General features: G+C 38.5%; 1 protein-coding gene across 2 annotated transcripts in view; it reads left to right on the forward strand.

Annotated features, from left to right (window-relative positions):
- Nucleotides 1–21,499, forward strand: part of LOC108664519 (protein Wnt-4) — a 57,977-nt gene that overhangs the window by 20,837 nt on the left and 15,641 nt on the right. For both annotated transcript variants that reach the window (XM_018151115.2, XM_018151116.2), the window contains exon 2: nucleotides 6,480–6,712. In XM_018151115.2, the coding sequence (XP_018006604.1) occupies nucleotides 6,480–6,712 (233 nt within the window). The remainder of the gene's footprint in view (nucleotides 1–6,479; nucleotides 6,713–21,499) is intronic.

Here is a 21,499-nt window from a genome sequence, read left to right on the forward strand (position 1 = left end):
ACGTATGCGACCTGCTGAATGACATGCTCGGTAAAAGGCTGTTTAGTACTTTATTGTTATCAGAGGAGCTGTTAGGTGATCTGTAAATGACCCCTATGAGAAGGCTATCTTTGCCTTTTAGAGTAAGTTGTAGAGTAAGTTTAAAGTAAGTTAGAGTATAAAAATAAAGTCAAGCATACGATGGATGCAAAGCCTATGCGTTCTGCGTTACATGCTGGCTGAGCAGCAGCATCACTGCTATATAGAACTCGGATCAATGTTTGAATATTGATCAACTTGTCTCACTCACGCTTCCGTGCACTCCATATCGAAGCCGTACACTCTCCAAGTCTTCTCCGAGGATAAGCCTTCCTCTTCAATTCTGGTTCAATTATTGGTAGTGTCAGGAAATGATATGTAATTCAACTTGTCCTTTAATTCTAAATTTAATAAAACGTCTTCGACTTTTTCGACATTTTGTTGCTTACATCTATCCAAATTTTTTGCTTAAGTTTGAATGAAATTAAGTTTTGCCCTTCTTGCAATTTTGCAGTTTTCATCAATAAAATTGAACACAATAAACGTTAGATATTGACTGTTTCAGCTCGATAAAAAAGTTTTCATAGGCAATTCAAAAGTCAACACAAAAGATCAAAGTATTCACTTGAATTTATAAAAAATTAAGATGTAATTGGTCGCTTCATCGTAACACAACCGCCATTTTCCCCGCCTGCTCGCGGCGATGGAAACGAACTTGAGTTTCTAAATGAAAACCCCAGTAACGACTAATATCACACATCCGAGAGACAAACTGCCATGTCATGCATGTGCCTGCGGTGCTGACTGGATTTATATAAAAAACTCCCTGAAATTCTAAGCAGAACAAAACAACCTGAAAGCTAATCTGTCTGTCAAACGTGATTCATTTTTACGAGTAATTCTTCTTGGCCACGCTCTAAGCCCAACTGGTGTGATGGCATAGTTTTTGTTCTATATTCCTAGTGGATCAATAGAAACGTATCTCAAGAATGTTTTTCGAGGGCTAACTTCTGTGAACTGGAAAACATATCTCATACTTATCATAAAAAAGCCAATTGTAACCGCCGGCCTCTCCTGCGTACACGACCGCAGCTCTCAACAACCAACCATTACCGATGATGCGCCAAATTTTGCTAATTTCCCTTACGCTTCCACGGCACAAATGTTGCGGACAAACGACTATTCTCAGACGACTGATTTATAGAGCGAATAATTCTCAGTCGTCTGTTATCTAGCATGTTGTTGATGCATGCAGAATGTGTCGAATTGAAGTAGCGGCGATTCTTTACTCTGCTGCTTCATGTACGGATTTTAACGGCCGTGACAATATTATTCATGTCGAAACTTTAGAAGTAATGGCAATACTTACCTTAAGACAGAACTTACAGACTTGCAGTTTCCTCGAATCTATTGTGAGCTTTTCATTTGCACTCTATCTTTGGACAAATATCATAGATTTCGGTTGCAAGATTCTTCAAACTCCAATGAAAACGCATCCTCCGTCATATTTTACTACATCCATCGAAAACTTATTGCCTCAAAAACTTTTGTTCAATTAAAGGCTAAGAAGATAATTTAATAGTAATTAACTCATACTTTTCTAGTATGAGTAGTTGCCTTTATGGTGTTGTGAATTGAGGAGAAACTGTCATGGACTGACTGCGCTGCATGTTCACGAGCTCGCGAGCTGCTTTTGGCTTACTCGTAGGCGCTGGCTGCGCGAACGTTTCATAGATGTTGAATGTGGATCAATTCCAATGGCCTCATTACGTGTATACTTGAAAAATTAGTCGAATTATTAGAAATAGTTGTGTTTTAGAAACACTTGGCTATGATTGATCGATAAGTCATACAAGACGGAAATACGACCTGTCAGGTCGTATTTCGCAACGCATTTTTAGCAAACGTGATAAATGCTCATGTTTGTTAATGTTTTTTCCAATGTTACACTAATATTTGGCTTTAATAAATTTCAATAATTTTTTTATGAAATAACTTTTAAAAGTCGTGCGTTTTAAATTCGCAATTGTCAGTACAATTTTTTGCGAAAATTCTGCGATGTTCAGAATCTTCGACAGGGCAAAATAATGGCATATCATATATCAACGCTGACTCCTCTATAACTATAAAATAAGGAGAATAGGAAAATATACTAACTTTCACATTTGAATTGAAATGCTGGGCACCAGCTAGGCAGCGGGTCCCATTGCTGTATTCGTATCTTTTACTCACACCAGGGATAGCGGCCCCCTCTTCCTCACCCTCTTCCTCCCCTGAAGTTTAGACGATGATTGACATCCACTGAGGTGGCGGCAAACTCTACGGGATGATCACTGACACGTTCACGGCTGACGGGTAATCGATACGCGGCCGATTGCTGACCAATCATCGCTAAACTGTCAGCCGCTGCATTAAATTTCAGCTCCCTTCCCTGAAAGAATGTCATTGCAGCTCTAAATGCGAACAAATTTACAGCGCCGATTCCTGCAATGTTCAGAAATTGGCTCCTGAAAAAAAAAATTTGCCTTTGTCTATAGGTTTTGAAACTGACGTTGAAACTGACTAACCATTGGACATTTACCAGGCCCGTCAGGTAAGAAGCACCTCTATTAAAACATATATTTCAGCATAAGTTTATCTAGTCTGTTCTTGAACGTATTCATGCTTAAGCCATGTCAATGGTTCATTAACCACATTTTGTATCAGGAAGAGAGCTCCTGTCTATTCTCCCGTTTCGACTGCTAATCTTGAATTATAAAAATTCCGCGGGGATCGGTGTCAAATTATAATCATTCATATTTGGGGACGTTACGAACTGACCATGCATGTGGTCGTTGAATTTATAACCGGCGATACGTACATATAAGACACTGACCTGAAGCTAAGCCAGTATACTAACCTTCCGCCATCAAAGCTCCTAGATTTGATCATAATTATGTCCTCATTGTAATGCAACAAATTTGATCTTTAATTATAATTAAAATTTAGATCTACATCTAAAATGGTTGGATGATGGGAGTCTCACTGGGTGGGACAGCCTGAAGTCTCTCGCAAACACGCAGAATAAGAATTCAGTCTCTCTTGTTTCGTGATACATCAATGCTCATTGCTCAGTTAATGCGCTCTTTAGCCTTCTTTGGAAGCAATAAGGACTTTTGAAAGACTGTAATTATTGATATTAATGCAACATATAATCAAGATCAGCGACATCTAATCAGTAGACTGTGCCCAAGAATGGCACCACAATGGCAACTTATTGGCAGTGATTGCCACTCCCCGCTGTGGTAGTCAGGATCGATGGCAATTGAACTCGCTAAGCAGCTAATTTTTTTTTACCCGCCTTCGAAGGTTCGAGCGAACGATGTTAATCAGCCGGCAATCTGACCTCTCATATACACATTTATTATCATGGTTAATGTCAAGCGTGCGTCGCTACAAAACAAATGATGATCTATCACTGACGTGACTGAAGTAAGAACACGTCAATGCGACAGGCGACATTATGAGACGTGCACTCGTCCGCTGCTGCTTGACGCAAGGGAATGATCAGAGGTTCTCTAATTGATGGGGCATAAAGTTCAATTGCGGACGCAATGACAATACTTCTTTCAAACTTATGACAGAACTCGTTCGTGTTGGGGACCGCACTTATTCCTCACCAAACAGCACGAGTTATGTGTGTTTTTGAATACGGATATGGCCTTGCCCTGACTACTATGTCACGTCACTGCATGAATGGTGACTCTTCAGCGCTTACTTATACGCTGCGCCACTGCACTATTTGAACTGCAGCGCGCAGTGCAGTCTCCCGCACTTGCTCATAAAAGCACTTAAGATGTACAGTAACTGTTATGGACAAGTGTAATCCCGAAAATTTTTGACTCAAATAAATAAGTGCTACATAACCAAATAACCAAGCAATGCTTGGTTATTTGGTCTGTGTAGTCGATAACTGTTTGTTGGTAATAAAATAATTCAAATCTACTGTATGAATCAAGGATATTTAAATATTTGAATGCAGTTGAACATTATTTAAGGTATTTCTGACATTTTAATCTGGTGAACGATGAGAGCAATGCAGCTGGTATGGATTATAACGAATGCATGTTTGGCTTCTGATACGTCTTACCTCTACAGCAGCTGCACGGTGCGAGGTGGCGTGAACATTGACGCAGCCACGGCTCACATGCAAATTGTATGCTCATTAAAATGAGACATAAGCTATGGAACTGGGGCAAATGCTATGAAACTAAGGCATGCATTTGAAACTGGAACGTGCACGATGAAATGAAAATCTATCATGTAGCTAGAAACTGAGGTATGGAATGAAACTGGCTCGGGCTCGTATAGCGTACAACGTTTTTATTTTGTGTTTCGGTCATCACTAACACTACATGCGTGTTGTTTCGTTCAAACGTTTCTCCTCACTCTAAACATGAACATTATTTACCTATTTATTCTGTGTAAATATACCAAATAAATTAAATAGTTGAATCCGTATTACTGCGTGAAATGTTTTTTTATACATTAATTCTGTCTAAAAGATTCCTGTGATTTATGCATTATTTTCGTGTGCAAGCAATTTAAAAGGCAAGTGTTAAGCGGTTGTGCAAAATATGGATTATCTTGGTGCTGCCAACGCAAGTGTCGCTGTATCAGACACGTGATCGTTGCCAGCGCGCGTTATCTACGGCTTTTAAGCACGCGCCCCGCAGCACACTTACAAGCTCTGCTTCCTCTGCTGAACACTTGACATTTCCAAACTGATTTCCTTGCCTGCTGCTCTGACTGTGTTATCTCTTCTAGAAGTAACGATGATGCTAAATACTCTCACTATTAGTTATTATTTTGCATGCACGGTTAGCTTTCATTAATTCATTATGCTCTCAGAAATTATTCTCATAGGATTGATGTTGCTGAAGATTCTTCCTTGTTTTCATGATTCTTGTAACGATTAAGTCTGCCAATAAAGACTTTACTAAAAATATTTTCTGGTGTCGTAAGTGAAAGAACCCAATTTTACACCGGGTTCTATGAATTTTTCACTAACCTTTGGTTACAAAATACCTTGTCCTGAATTGCTAAAGTTTGTTGGAAACAATTCTCTACGTCGTTTTTAAATTTCTTGAGCATCCTAATTGGGTTCATCTTCGAAAGTGTTCTTTCACTCTGTACCGCGCTTCCGAAATTTACATTAAATATATTCGACAGTTTTAGGTTCCATAAGCTGGAACCTAAAAAAACTGGAATATTTTGATACATTGATAGAAATTCTTTAAAAAGAGCACAAGAAACTATAAAATAGTTCAGTTTCTGTGAACGTGCACTGCAATACTTGAATGCAATTCGATTACTTGCTATACATATAGTAAACCTAATTTTGGCATACTTATCTTTACGTCCCGTCCTTACCGCAAGATCTCATCACAGATAACCTATTAAATCTATGACTCGATCATTTTCATGGCATTTGCCCGTTGCATGGAATGATTATTAAGTATATCGAGGCTCCAAAACAAATATGTCTGCGCATTCTTGCCAGGAGTTAAGGCATGCAGATTAAGTTTGTACACAAAAATGGCTCGTCTATCATTGCCATCTCAGCATCATTATGATTTTACTGGGTTTGAGCTGAGCCTCAGCACTAGAGCGTATTACGTCAAACATAAGTAATTGGACGTTGGTAAAAATGGGCGATGTCAGGCACGGCATGTGATGGTAAATAACGAATTTACGACCCTTAATGAAGGGTACCTTTGCTGCATAATAAACTCCTAGATCGCGCATGCTTCGCCTATCCGACATGATTGGTGGTCCTATAAAAATTAACTCGTATAAAAATTGCTACGATGTTTTTATCTCGATTCGAACGATGATGCTTGGCATGGCTTGCTGTACGAGCAGCACAACTCAATTCTTAGAAACTTGGAGTAGGGAAAGTTGATTGTTTTTAAAGTGAATGATTTGTTGAAGGACGCCTCTTATAATATCAATACGAATTAAGTCCTAAATTCTTCCTACAACACTTCAATCTTTGTAATTCTCCCTTCTCAGCATCAAAACAATGAAGTTGTGATCTGTAGAAGAATCGCATGCCCAGCAATTCAAATAAATTTTACTCCTCGATTAATTAGTTTGCTTGAATAATACGCGTTGTAAGAAAAGAAAACAGAATTAACCATGACTTAAATATTCATTTTTATTTAGATTGGTATTTATATTTATTTGTGCAATCACACGTAGCCACTGCGTTATCAGAGGTAAAGTGTATCCCTCATAAATATTTATTACGATCATTTCTTAAATTTATTTAATGTCCAACAAAACAATTTAATTTAATACTGATGATAATGTCAATCTATGGTTTTTGACACATAAATTATCCATTCATGCTTTTTTTATCTCGTTTTCTATTGCTCACTTCAGAGTACAATTTGAATATTTTTACGTGTTTGGCACAGGGCGGTGTCGCAGATGTCGAGCCTGGCGTCAGTGCCCCAGCACGCGGGCATCTGCAAGGGCCTGAAGGGCACGCTGGTGCCCCAGCAGGTGCAGTTCTGCCGCGAGAATCCTTTCTTCATGGAGGCTGTCAAGCTGGGCGCGCTGGAAGCCATCAATGAATGTCAGTTCCAGTTCCGCACGCAGCGCTGGAACTGCTCTGCTCTCGCCGCTGCCAACGGCAACCCTTACTTTCGTGAGTACTAAAATTTCACTTCAAGTTCATGTTTGGAATATTTTGCTAACTTTAATTTTCAAGGATTCTTTCAAATTGCGTTTCTTCACATTTTCAATACAGATCCCAACATTAACAGCTTGTGCATTTGTTTCCTCCTGTGTGGCTTGGGTAAACAAGCCTATAACAGTGAAATTTTAGATCGAATGTCCAACCACCATTTATTTTATGCTAAATTTTACAACCAATCCAGCGTCACCGACGCTGTTACAAGTTCCATTTAATTTTCATGGCGTGTCAGAAAAGCAAAAAAATGAAACCAGGGCGTCTCTAATTGCGTTAATTTACTTGAACGCTAATGTCACGTACATAAAACTTACAATGGAATAATATTTAATTGCAAGATGATAATTCAAATCAGCTTTGCTATAACTTACGCAGCAACATGGGTGATGACCTCGAAAAATTGCACGGAAGCCGCCAGCGCAGGTCGTTGCTATACGCGGCCTGACAATGCAGTAAATCGTCATTAGCTGCCTTGTGCAAGATGATGCACGTCGGTGGCTGTCTTGTCATTACCGTGCTTGTTATTAACTCGTGCTGGCAATACTGCTGCACTCACGACTGTCGTGCTAGACGTACTGGCTTCTGAATTAACAATCAACTTTCCAAACGAACAGTTCTCGGTTGCTACTCGTACAACCTTTTATTTCAGCTAGTATCGTATGATTGAAGGGAGCCAGTTGCTATGCCTGTTTATATAAAAAAAAACAATTGAGTTTAGATATGTCAAATAATTTTCGAAATTCATCATAATTTGCGCTTATTATTAGTATATTATTAATTTGCACAAATTAAGTTATTACTTAATTTTCGCAATTTCATACTAATGAATTTCAGTGCAACAATTTTTAGATTGTGAAATTCGGTTTTTATCGAAAAAAATTTATCCTCATATAGGTAAAGCCAGTCAACGCTTGACTTCCCTTTTCTCATTTAAGTTAACAATAGATATTCAATCAGTTTATTACTCTCATCGTCACTTTGTAAATCCGTCGATAATTACCAGAACTCTGAAGTCAAGAATTCTTCTGCGAGTTGTGGGAGAGTGGCGCTGCTCAGTAAATTGCTGTTGTCGCTTCCTGCATTAGCATGGATGGGGCGAGGCGTGATTTAGAAGGTATGGTCAGCAGCTCGAGGGTGTACCCTAACATCGTCCATTCAGAGAGAGAGTATTTTATTGACACTTGCAGCTGCTTAAGGCCTCTCTCTTTGTTATCGCACGAGACTCCTGCCACTCACACTTTTATGAACAGCGAATTACGGGACCATCACAAGAAAATAATTGATAATAAAGAAACTATAATTTTCACTGTATTTAATTTTGAAAATGACAACTGACTAAACTACATGAAAAACTAATAATTTTCGTACTAGGAACTATCCGAACTATTTTCCGAACTAGCATTTTTTGAATAAGAATTTCAAGATTCTCAGAAGCAGAGATCGTATCAACTGCAAGAAACCACCTACATTTCAGCTGACTTTGGTCCAATATATTATATATGAGCACTCCTTCATGCGCGACGAAAGATATCAAAATTTAAAATAAACAATATTTTTTCGTTGTCATTCGTCACTATAGTATTTATTTCGCTCTACATTATCCCTTTGAATTGTTAAAGCAGTAGGAGTACGAACATGCAGCATATGTTAGATCACCCTGCAATGAACGTTCTCTGAACAATGGGCTTTGTTTGTAGAAGTGCTCTCTATGTATGTTTCTGCTATGGCATTTACTGTCTTAGAGTTCAACCGATAAGATCCAATGCGAGAGAGATGATTCTCAAAGAAACTCTGGATCTCAACTCACTCGTGTTTAAATAGTTCACGTAATTGTTCACGTATTATTCGTACTTGTTAAAGGCCACATATTAAGCCTAAGTTTCAAGGAATTTCTAAAATATTGAACACTTTGTAGAACATCTTTTTCCGATTGACTCTCCATGTTTTATGTTTGAATCCTGTTGCTATAATTGTTTCGTGAATATTCGGTTTCAATACAGTCGAAATTTTCAACCAAGGTGTATTATTCCAATGTTAACTTTTCGAGCCATTCTGAATTAACATTTTTTATTAGTAGGAACATATCTGATGTGTGAATCCTAATATTTTATGTTTCTTAAATGCAATCGTAGGTGACAGTTTTTCGAATACTTCCAACGAAAGGAGTACTTGATGCTCCGACAAGATGAACATTTTCGGGGCCAGAATAGCACATCATCGTAAGTTAGCGTGCACCATGTGCCCTATTCTAAAGGTCCAGAATGGCGTGTTACTGCGTAGAGTCTTTAATTTTCTCTTGGGCGGATTCTAATGCTCTTGTGATGGCAGTTTAACAGCAGAGCGAAGCACTTCTTATGAAAGCTTTTCCTCCAGCTTTATTGGCCCAGAGAACGTGAACTGAATCATTCCGTCCAGTCATTCCAAATAAATGAGCCTCAATAAATAGGCACAATCATAAACAAGTAAACGACCCATTCGGAGGCGCCTTATATGGCACAAGCATTATGCTTATTGTACGACATTTCGCTTCCTCAGTTTAATTTCTTCAGCAAAATTGTCTGAATTTCATTTCTACATCAACTTTATCAGATGACTGCAATGCAATTTGAGAAAAGTCTTTAGGGGTGAGTTAATGTAAAAAATTATTTATTTTTACATGTACCGTATTTTATCGCATCGGAAATCGTGCCGAAAAAAAACTTTCAGGTTTCAAGCCATTTTATGCATTTCATCACAGATGAAGTACCAGGAAAAGTAGATGAAAAAAATTCGCATGTACCACGTTTCGTGTAGTATATTCACTTGAAAAAGTGAGTGCGTTGAAGTGAGTATAGCCAGGGTCCTTCGAACGCCCGACCAAACATTGGTGGCGCAGCAGCAAAAGACCGTAGGAGGCAGCGTATTTGCTGTGCGCTGTCTTCTCTCATTTGTGTGCACTCGACAACTGCAATTGCCGGCCCTCCTTTTGTTGGCCTCGCACAGTACGCAGAAACCCACAACGTCAGTGCCTCTGGACGGTAAAGCAAGAACTTTTACCACGATGCTGTACGGCCGCTGATGCTTTCAGGGTAGTGGGCAAGGATAGAGATGCTCAGTTTACAACTCCGTAATGGGGAGGTAGTGCCCTAACATGGCATTGGTTTATGCCCATATGATGCATGTTTGTTTGATTTGTAACATGTCAGTTGATTTCTTAGAAGCTTCTAGTCGCCGACGTTTCACAGAACTTGTAAGTTGTGACTAATGCGTGTCATTCTCGCGCTCTGTCAACGACTGCTGTGATATTTTTACTTTTGGTTGTTTTCATGTTCTTCATGTGCAATCTACAAATGAATAACCAATTTTTAAATGGTTAGAATATGAAACCTTGCAGTTGGTTGTGCGCGGCTATTTGTTCCAATTGCATTAATAATTTTCTAAATCTTCATCTAACAAATTACGAAATTCAATCGGATGTCGACGTAATTTTCAAAGGCCGCCAGTAAAGCGTTGCAATGTCGGCATATGACAAGCACTGCATGCAGGCGCTAACGTCGATGTTGGTCGACACATTTGCGTCGTGTGCACGAGCGACTAAAGCTAACAGCGCTTGTCACTGCGAGTTGTTTTTTGTTGCAGCTTCTCTAATTTGCTTTAGTTGACCGCCAGTATCGGGTGTCGTGGTTTGCTAGGGCATCCCAAATTCAAATTGTCAGTGCAATGCGGGTTAGGCGCTCTTATGAAAGTGTTGAAAAGATGTTGGCTTTTAAAATTGACTTTGGAGCGGGAAACGATTAACGTCGCTTGCTTACTCCCCGTATATTTGCGCGAATTTAACAGAGATGTGCTCAATCGGTGCCTGCAAGGCTACTCAAGGAATCCACAGCCTTTGCTTGATTTCTCAAAGATCGTTAGGCCAGATTCTTTCTTGCGTTATTAAAAGTTTATTTTGGTGCTTTTCTACACAGCTGAATTTGGAGGTTCTTTGCAATCCATTCAATGATCAAATATTAGCTTTCGTTCTAACGCGCTTTCATTCAGCTTCGTGGCTGTGCGAAATTCCACACTGTGATATCAACTTGGTTTTGGTTTGCCAAAAGATGTTCATACCAAGCAGGAATCTTATTTTTTTTGTGTCCCATGGAAAAAGATATGAGTTCTCATGAACAATATATTAATCACTAATAAGTAAGCATACGTTTTAACGAAGAATGTTTTCACAATAATTTTATGCAAGATTTTTACGTACCACGTACCAGCCGGAAAAGAGCTCGTCGAGTGAATTATCATTTAAAAAGGTTTTATTCATATACTTACCATAAGTTGAACAGGTCTGAGTGCATTAATGAATGGATAATTTACCTGATGAATATTCTGAGCTGGTTGAAATTTTTATAAAATGAATAGTGAAGTTCACACCAGAATGGTGTTTTTAGCAGTGACCCTATAATATTTTTTAATCCCACCAAAAAATCAGGACCATTGGAAAGTAGATATGAACATAACGCGCTCTCAGTAAAGATCGACTTTTTCTAAGATGAAATACTTCTTTAAATTATGTGATGGCCGTGTACTAACACATCACATTATTCGAGGTTTCATTTAAATTTAATATTTCTCACATCCAAACCTTATTCTTAAACCACTCAAATATTTAATTATGTCTTTACTATGGTTATCAATGTGTATTTCATAGGCCTACCGTCGACCACCCAAGCCATCCATTTCTAAACAATTAGCGAAGCATCAACCGCAACTTTATGAGCCTCTCAATCCTTTCTTTATTGGGGACACTGCGATGGCTACCTGTCCTACCAAGGCGTCTTGTGGGCTTCACTTTACATCTAGAAATTCCTGAGCTCTAAGCCGCCTCTTGCTGGACCCTTGTGTTCTATTTTGACAATTATCTGATGTTTTGAACATTTATCTGCTGTTCCTGGACACTTATATAGGTCCTTTTTAGCGCATTTTCTCATTTATGAAAAAAATGCGTTATTGTGCTCGCCATGTCCGTCCGTCCGTCTGTCTGTCTGTCTGTCTGTCTGTCCGTCCGTGGCTTCACGTTTTCGTCGACGAGAAAATGCGCTCTCTGTCACTCACTGCATGAGTGAATCTTTAACTTCACTTCTTGTCTGTTTGTTTGTCTGTCTGCTACAAATCTTATAATCGAAATTTAATACACTTCTACTTATCCTATCGATCTGAAATTTTGCACACTTGCGTAAAGTTGGAGACAATGCATGAATCAAATGTCAAAATAAATGATTTTAAAAAGTAAAAAAAAAATTTTTTCAATATTAAAAAAATTGAAAAAATAATTTTGTCAGCTACAAATCTTATAACTGATATTTGACACACTTTTACCTGTCTAATTGATCTGATATTTTGTACACTTGTGTGAAATCAGAGGCAATGCATGAATCAATTAATAGAATAAATAATTTTGAAAAAATTCATATATTAAAAAAATTGAAAAATAAATTTTTTTAATATTCGAAAATTAAATGAGAAATTCATTCTACATCTGTAAGATTGGAGATACTGGATTCTTTGGAAGTGTTGTCTTTAAAAAGTAATTTTTAAACGTATATTATTTTATATCTGTTGTTCCTGAACCCTTATCGTCCCTTCCTGTACACTTATCCGCTCCTTCCAGTAAACTTATCTTCTATTCCTGGACATTACTCCAATCCTTCCTGGGCACCTATCTGTGCCCCACTGGAAGCTTATCTGCTATTTTAGACACTTCTCTGCTATACTACTGGACACTTATCCCTCCTTTGCTGAACACTAACTGGACGCTTATTCGCTCTTTTCTTCATGATAACTTACTTACTTAGACATTTATTCACCTCTTCCTGATAACTTATCTGTTATTCCTGTATACTTATCCATTCCTTTTTGAGTACTTCTCTTTCCTTTTCTAAGCCCTTATTTGCATAATGGAAACGCTTATCGATCGACAGATTGGAGTGAACATGTCAGGTAATATTGAAATGGGAGTATAGAAGCCAGCGCTGCGGGAAGAATAAATTTCACCGGAAATGAAGTTGTTCGTGATGTTACTGATATGTTTCCCATAATGTTACTCGACGCAATTTTGAGTCTACATTACTCGATTCTATTGATGTTAGACCGCGGGCTTGTAGACATTTATAGTCATTTAACTCACTGCCCAGCGCGTATTATCCATCGGTTAGCTCCCTACAAAGAACCGCTGTTACTAAATAATTAGATGGTTTATTAATAGCAATTTGTATCCTGATCATGGACACGCCTCGGACACTCAAGCGCTGATTTCATGCCTACACCTCAGCCAACACCGCTGGACGTGCAGATGCTCAGGTAAATCGATTACCTTTTCAGGTAATTTGTGGCCCGGCGGAGCCTGGGCAACTTGTCGGCAGTCATTCCCGTGAACTTCATCTTGGAAAGTCAGTGGTTTCTCATCGAAATGCTGTCCGTGTCAAAATTATGCTATAATTGTGTAATTTAAAAATTTAAATTCAAAATCAATTTTCAACTGAAAAATTGCAACTGAATGATTTATGCTCGTCCATATTGCTAAAGGTATCGTTTATTAATTTTCTCGCCTCATAATCCTTAATTTAGGTATTGAACATACTCCTGTTAGTATAGTTGCTATAGAGAAAATAATTCTTAGGCCAATGTCTGCGAATCTGTTGTCCAGTTGAGGGCATGACAAGGCAGGTAGTCGGTGTATCACAACAGGCATTATCGCAAGAGTTAACAGGTCAGTGACAAGTACTTGGAAGGCCTCAAACTGTTCACTCACACACTTTTTGTGAGGAATTTATTCATGGTTGTCGTGTCCTCTTACGTGCCGGCTACACCACTGGAGCTGAACTCTGTGCTGTACATCGTACCTGATTTGAAAATTCTTCGAGTGGCTCAAAATGTACCAGTAATTTGAAGCATTTAATTTTATTCCATTCGTTCTGTTACAGCATGTGATTAATTGTTCTTCTTCAACATTAGTAAGCATATTCTTTATTGATTCAGGTGGACTGAATTAAACTTTCGAAATTGCTCCAGAAAGAGCTTCTTCATCTCATGCTTGCGTACATTTACATATGCTAATCTTAATTTGAATAGAGAAAAAAGTGAACGTTAGTTTTCGTTAACGGAAGGTACGCGTACTAATCAGGATACTCTTGTTATCCCAGTTGTTCCTCTACAATTACTTAAATAAATAACACTACACATTGTATTTGTCGAAAGTCGTTGAGCGATAAAAATATCGATACTCCTGGAAATTTATCTTTCCTATAGATCAGGAAGCGTATCTTTCCAGTACACAGGGAATCTCAATGTATCCTGCCGTGTCTCTTCCTCAGAATTAGCACATTCTCGATTTTCATTAATAACCTCAGCAGCTGCCATGTCTCACAATAAAGTTCATTTCCAACAAACATAATAAATTCGATGGAAAGTAAATTTTAGTGACGTTACATCGTCTTGCGTTTACTTTTATTTTAACATGATGCGTGTTACCAAGCTTCCTTTGTCTATTCAAACGAGTCTATTATCAAGCTCGGGACTACGATGACAATACGTTCTTCTACTCTCAAATTTATGATGATAGGCGTTTAAAACTGGCCAGCTCAAGGCTCACACTTGCAAGTGTCGTGCAGGCCTCAAATTTCAACTGATAAGTAATCAGTGGAGCTGAGAATCATGGGCCCCGTACGTAGCACGACTGTCGTGAAGCTCACCACCTAACGTCAGCCTCTCAATCTTTGCTCCTAATCGTCAGCCATTTCTTTATCCGGCACATCAACCACTCGTCCATTCTAGTATGTCAGTCTTCTTTGTAACAATTGATTCTCTACTCGTAGTAGCTCTTTCCTTCATGATTCATTAGCAGCAGTAACTTTTTAACTCGACAGCCACTCTTCCCTTGCCATATACGTAAGCCATTCTTTTCTTCCCACCCATTAGTTGCTCTTGACACTTATGCTTCACACTTGTCAGCTGCTTTCTCTTTCCACACAACAAGCACTCTTCGCTTCAAACGTGTGAGCTGCGATTCCCAGCCCGCACAACAGCCTCTTTTTCCTTTTCACACTTCAGTCTCTCTTCCTTTCCCTATCTACTCTGTACGCCAGCGTCCTATACGGATTTACTACTGTTTTTACCATCTAAATAGTAAACTTTCAATTTCAAAATCAGCGAATTTTTTTACCTTAAACCGGCAAGGCCCCATATATGATCACTTCATTAATTGTGATTTACCGGTACTACTTATATACGAAAATTTTTGAAAAATGCTTATGCATAAATATATCTTAGAATTGGTCATACTGTTGGGGACTAATCGATAAATAGGCTTTCTTTGATCCCTAACACTTGGCCAATGTTCGCAAATAAAGGATTAATAAAAACGGATAAATTAAGAACTATAATAATAAATGAACGATAAATACAAGAAAACAAATATCAAAACTATAAACCGTGTGTCTTTCTAGTACTTGACTATCGATTCCCAGTCATGTCCTAGGTTCGGAGCTCAGCTGAAAAAGTAAGAATAAAGACCAATTAAAGACTTGAATTAACGTAACACTAACGAATGAATATAACACACAATGATAACTAATATAAATAATAATATTCAAAATCACCAGAAAGGCCACAACTACATCAACACGAAAGATTGACACACGATATCCCAGTACTTGCCTCTGTGGTGGATCACATAGCAATGACAAATGAGTAAACATTCATTTGCGAAGTCATCGGTGGTGAATCAAAACGGAAATGACAAATATAACGAACCCTTTTGTAATCCCTAACAATACTTTTAAGTATAATCATCAAATATTGCAACTTCATTGAATTTCTATGTCCTCCGGGAAAGGGTCAAGAGTACAGAATTTTACTGTACACTTACGAACGATACAGCGCAATAGTGACGATTTTATTTAAAATTAGGTTAATTACATTCGAATGATGCTCAGGCATACATTTGCTTAGATTTTTATCTTCATTTATCACACGTCTGAAAACTTGCATGAATGCAAACGATGCAAATGTACTAGTTGGGCTCACTCTTGCAAATCTACGATTGATCTTGCAACAGTGGCATCTGCCAAGTGCATAGCTGGTCACGATTTGTGATGTTGTTTTCGAATGACTTAAAAAAATAAATTCTTTTCAGATCTTTTATGTTAATCTAATTAGGGTAGCAGCAAAAGCGATCTCCTTTTTATGTTCACTTTGATCCAATTATCAGCAAGACGATCTGTACATGCGATGTTATTGAATTTGTTTATTTTACACGTTTTTTTTGTTTGCAATACTTGTGCGAATTATGCGGTCCATTAAACGCGAGGTGTCTCGATAATTCCTTGAAGAATGCAGGAACGGTTGTCACTTCGCTCCTATGTTTATTCAAGGTTGCTTCTGAAACCTCCTATCTGCGAGGTTTTCAAGCGAGTAGCCATTATGTCCCCTCTGTAAATCGTGAACAGAAACCTAAAGTCCAGCTTTTATTCTCGGTACTCGCATATGCTTTGTGCGTACATGGAGTGAAAGTTTCCAGGGCTCTGAGTCAAGAGAGCTTTTATTGTCATCTAGTCTTAAGATCTTTCTTCTAAGACAGGCGCATTATCACTGCTAGGGGCTACACTCGAGTATTTACATAATACCTTAGCTACTGGTTCCTGTTAGTAAAAGGTTTCAACAGCCGCTTGAACTTAGAATAAATATGAATAACAAATTATTGTTTACCCCCATGTTATTAACTGTCGGCCATTCCTTTATGATACTCTAATATCCTTTTAGAGAAATGTGGTAAGGCTAATATGCAATTGCTGAAATCATCTGTGAGGCTCATTCCATGGAAAATAAAGCATGAATTAAGTCATTTCATACTGCCTTGTAATTACGGTTCAAATTTAGCGGAAAGAATTCTGATGAAAATAATGCATATATCAACCATCCGATTCCGAACTGAACAAAAAATGTCACAAGTATGTTTTTCTGTAAGTTCGTTGATACACCGAGCAGCACAGCTTAATATTAGACATTTTCGATCCATTCATTGCGTTGACGACTCCAGATCTTGTACTAGCTTGCGTTCTGACGGCCAAATTAGAGACATGAAAGCATGGAGCCGTCAGGTGGTGTCGTGGAGCTCGTCAAGGCTACATCGGGGCCAGCTAATGAAAGACTACACCAGCGGTCTTTGACAGCCAGATCGTTACTGGGGCAGCTGTCCCTGGCAAGACTTTTGCGTGTTTTTTATAAAAGCTTTATGGCTTTTTCCCAAGCTTTGATTATTATATTTTAGTTTTGGCCCAGCGTGCGTTTAGGAGGCAGTTTAATGTCGCGCCCACTGGTCGTGTTCCTGGTGATACAACGCATTAAAAAATCATGTTTCGTCTAAAAATTCATAAACAAAAAAATCACATTGGTATTGGTTGAGTTATGAGTTATTTTATTTATAATTGCAATGTCGTACCCACCATAGTACTGGCATATAGTTGAGTTACTCAGCAATATATCCGAAAGCGTGATCCTAATGAGCTGCGAGAGGTGCGTGAGACGTCAGAGCGGAGATTGCTCGTCAAACCCGACAACTTGACTGCAACGCGCCTACCTCAGCAACTTGTGATCCCTTTGATCTTGTGAATGGTTATATGAACTGCTTCTTAACGCTCGACTTATGGACGAATCCATTCCTTATTTTGTAACTGGTTGTGATCCAGCTGTTGAAAAACTAGATATTGAATAAATTCAGGTTGAATGAGGTTTCATTCAACCATTCAACTTCATTGAATGAGGTCAGTATTAATGCAATTCCTGAATTTGTGTATCAAATTAGTCTTTCATCGAATTATCACAAATAATTCGGCAACTGCACTACTTGCCTGACAAATCTAACCCGAGAGCTTCTAGCTTGAGAGCAACGTCATTCTTGCGGACATGTTTAACCGTTGCTACTTCCGCTCAAGATCATTTCAGAACAGCTAATGAACTCCTCAATTGTTAACACCATATTTCCATTTACATACCCGGTTCACTCGCTATTTTTTTCCCCGAGGTCTGGCAGCCTTAGCCATGTTTCAGGCAGGATGGATTGGACCAAATGGCAATGGTTCGAATATACTGGACTCCGGAATTCGATGAAGCTGCAAGTAAGACCATAGTTTAGACAAGTCCAGGCTGTAGCACTGTGCCCCGTCATGTTGTGGCCTTAAGAGTCCTGTTCAGTCAGTACACAGCAATGGAGAGCGTCTATGCATAGCTGCTCTCTGCCTTACTGATGGCTCACAAACGACTACTTCAGGTTTTCGATCAACACTCGAGATCTTCAGGAACGATTTTCAGGCTGTGGCTGCAAGCACCTCCGTGTGTAATTTTTAGCGATCCTTTTTTGTGTCTGTATAAAAGAGTCGATGTTGTCGTAATTCTTGATTTATCTGCAATAAAATAAATTCTTTTGGGTTAATGAATGAAATTTGGATATTCAGCCTGTTATTTGATGAACTCTTGAAACCTGTTAAGAGAGCATGAACTTTGTCGGCCCGAAATGTCCGATATAATAACGTTTATGTGTACCTGAGCCGCGTAAAGAACTAGTGTAGTTCACATGACGGCCTAAAATTAAACTAGTATTTTGTCTCCAGTTAGATATGATGGAAAGAAAATCAATTTTCCTTATATTAATTCAGTCTCAAATTCAGTATTTTTTGAGAATATGCATGACTGCTATCTTTTACCTATTTAATTTAATGATATTTGACCGAATTCCATCATTTTTAATTACTACAATTATTCAACACAATTTCCAAATGCTGTTACGTTTTCTAATGCTAGATAAGTGATCGTTTATCTCTTGAAATCATTGAAATCAGCGATATTTTCATCGTCAAGTAGGATTTTGTATGACGAATTGTTACGAACTGCCTTTTTTTTTATTTACATGCAACGTATCCCAAGAACTCAAGAATCTGCTGCTGTGGCGACGTTATAATGTTCATCGGTGGCTGTTAGTAAACACGTGATGTCATCGGGATGTCGTCAAAGTCTCCGAGTCTTATCATGTCTGCCATAAAAATCCAATAATTCTTTTGAGGAGGACCAACAGGACCTCCTTGATATCGCCGCTATTGTTAACAATATGGCAACATTGCAACAACATGGCATCTGCCGGTATGTGTGCTTTTTTGGGTATAAATTTCAACAAATACGTACGTGTAAATATGATCCTTCAAATGGTAGACTAAATTTAATAACTTGCGTGCTACACGTTTGGAAAAAGTATTATGCCAAACATAGGCCAATGTATTTATGGCATTTATCTACAAACTTAAACAAAAATACGCCAGTAGTCTGATTGTTATCTACGTATTTTCTGTTTTTATGTAACTGTCGTCATTAAATTTTTGTGCTACATCCCTTGTATTCTAGTATTTCGTATATTCGTAAGTTTTTTGCCCGCTCATGAACCTGAAGTAAAGATTTTAAAAGCTACGTTGTATCCATTGCTTGTTGATGACAGCGGAAGACTGAGAGGTTTGGCGTTGCGTTAACCTTACGATGCCTCTCAGTCTGCAGCCGGCATTTAGCACGACTGATGCTCACATCAAGGTATCATGAAGCATCATACGTCTGATGATGGACATGGCCCTGCCGCACCAAGCTTCACATTAACTCCACCCTAACGAGACGAACACCACAAGATGCGTGTCTGGTCCGCGCGTTTCGCTATCGCCACGCGGGTATAAAACCTCGGCGCTTGCGCGTCTCGCCGTGCCCGCGTAGGCGAAGCAAAAATATTTATCACGAATACGCAAGGTGTTTCTCGTGCGATTTTTAATGTTTTACCACTTTCTTTGCGCTCTGGTGTTGTAGACTTACGATGGCAAGAGACACGTGGAACTCTATTTGCTTAGATCTTATGATGGTTTTATTTGAATGTGTGATGAATGATACGTAATCTACTTCAATTAATAAATTCATTACGTAGCCCCGCAATTAATCTTCTCATTTTGCTTCATCAAACGTTAAACGATACACGAAACAAGATATTCGCTTGTAATCTAACATGCAAGCCAGAGTTATTCTTAATACGCTGATAAATAATATCAGCTGACATCACTCTATTTCACCAAGTGTGTCATTGTTCTCCTTGCTACGAATTTGGAATCACTCCGGGTTCTAAAATTGCCGCTCCACTTATTCATTTATATAAAAAACTCAATAATCTTTAACATTGATGAATTTTTTGTTTACTACCTAATTAACTGCAGAAAAAGTTCGAGCTGGAAAACGTTTATTATTATAACATAGAATAACTGCTGTTGGGACGTCAGTTGTCTGAGATACGGGCGAGTCCGTGACCTCGTCAGGAAGCTTGCCGTCACGCCAGACGTGCGGACTGCGGACATGTGATGCATATAAGACGATGCGTGGGCCGCTCTGCAAAGCATTCCTACAACACTAAGGTGCTATGGGAATGTACCGTCAAAATTCAGTCGCTAATGTCGAAATTAATTCAGTATACTATTTTATACTATCATTAGTAATTCAACGTTTGATTGAATAACTTTCGTTGTCATCTAATCCCTCACATTAACGAACAAATTATAGTGATTCCAATTCATTTTGAAAGCTTTCTCTGTACCATCTGCTTTGGGAGCAAGTTAATTCGAAAATATTTTGAAGCAACGAAGCTGAGACTTTTTTTAGGAACATTAAACATTGTTCAACCCTGCATCACTTTTTACCCCATCTAAAACCAGTGTCTTCCTTTTAATTTATCCCCGACTTAGTACCAGTTCGAATTTTTCTTGCTTCTCCCCATTCAGCCCATCGTTGGAATAAAAACTAATCTCATCGTCAGCAGTGAATAGTAAAACAAATTCCCTTCGTAATATGTAAAAAAACTCAACTTTTTTCCCTGCTGTAGTGGATACAAAAAGCCATTTTTTGCAAAGTAAAAGTCCCCAAAATTCTGTGGATAGCATGAAAATGCCGCTCATGCATGCACCTTTTTATATGTTGAAATAAGACCTGTGTTCTAATTTTAGACACGCCATATTTGAAAAGCAAATTAGCAGAGGTAAGATGTGGCAAACTGAAGCAAGAAGGGTAAAGCTCTTAAACAAATGCATGAGAGTACTTCCCATCCACACTAATCTAGAATTCTCTCGATGTATGAGCGGAGAACCTCCTAGCCATTGAGCGGTTAATTAATTGAAGTGAGAAAACCTCTCTGAAAATATAGTTCTTCTTAGGCATTTCTTTAAATCAGTCTATATTGTCAATAAAATGAGCATTTTATTACTTGGTTGTAATTTCAAAAAGAACGTATTATGCCGCTGTAATTATTGTAAACTTGCAAATAAAAAATTAAACATCGGTCACTGTTTTTTCACTGCCACCTGTCAAGACCACATCCGTTCAAGAATTGCCACTAACTCGCCTGACTTTCGCGAGCATTCATGCATAGATCGCCTTGATAACTGATTTACTTCCCATACAATGCGCTTACATATCCAATTGATTCTCATATTTAAATGATTCTCTGTGAGTAAAAAGAATAACAGTGCGAGCAACAATCTGAGGAATATACGCTCAGAATACGAAGCCAATTAAACGCAAGAAGGAAGCAATGCTTGCATGAAGCACTGGAGACTATGTATATGTAATATGTTTAAACCTGACCAGAGAGTACTTGCGTTCTGCGTAATCTTATCCTGCTCCGCAATTCCTGAAAATGCATCAGCACACCGT

The sequence above is a fragment of the Hyalella azteca genome, unplaced genomic scaffold (genome assembly GCF_000764305.2).
Source record: "Hyalella azteca isolate HAZT.00-mixed unplaced genomic scaffold, Hazt_2.0.2 contig12697, whole genome shotgun sequence".
Taxonomy (NCBI): Eukaryota; Metazoa; Arthropoda; class Malacostraca; order Amphipoda; family Hyalellidae; genus Hyalella; species Hyalella azteca.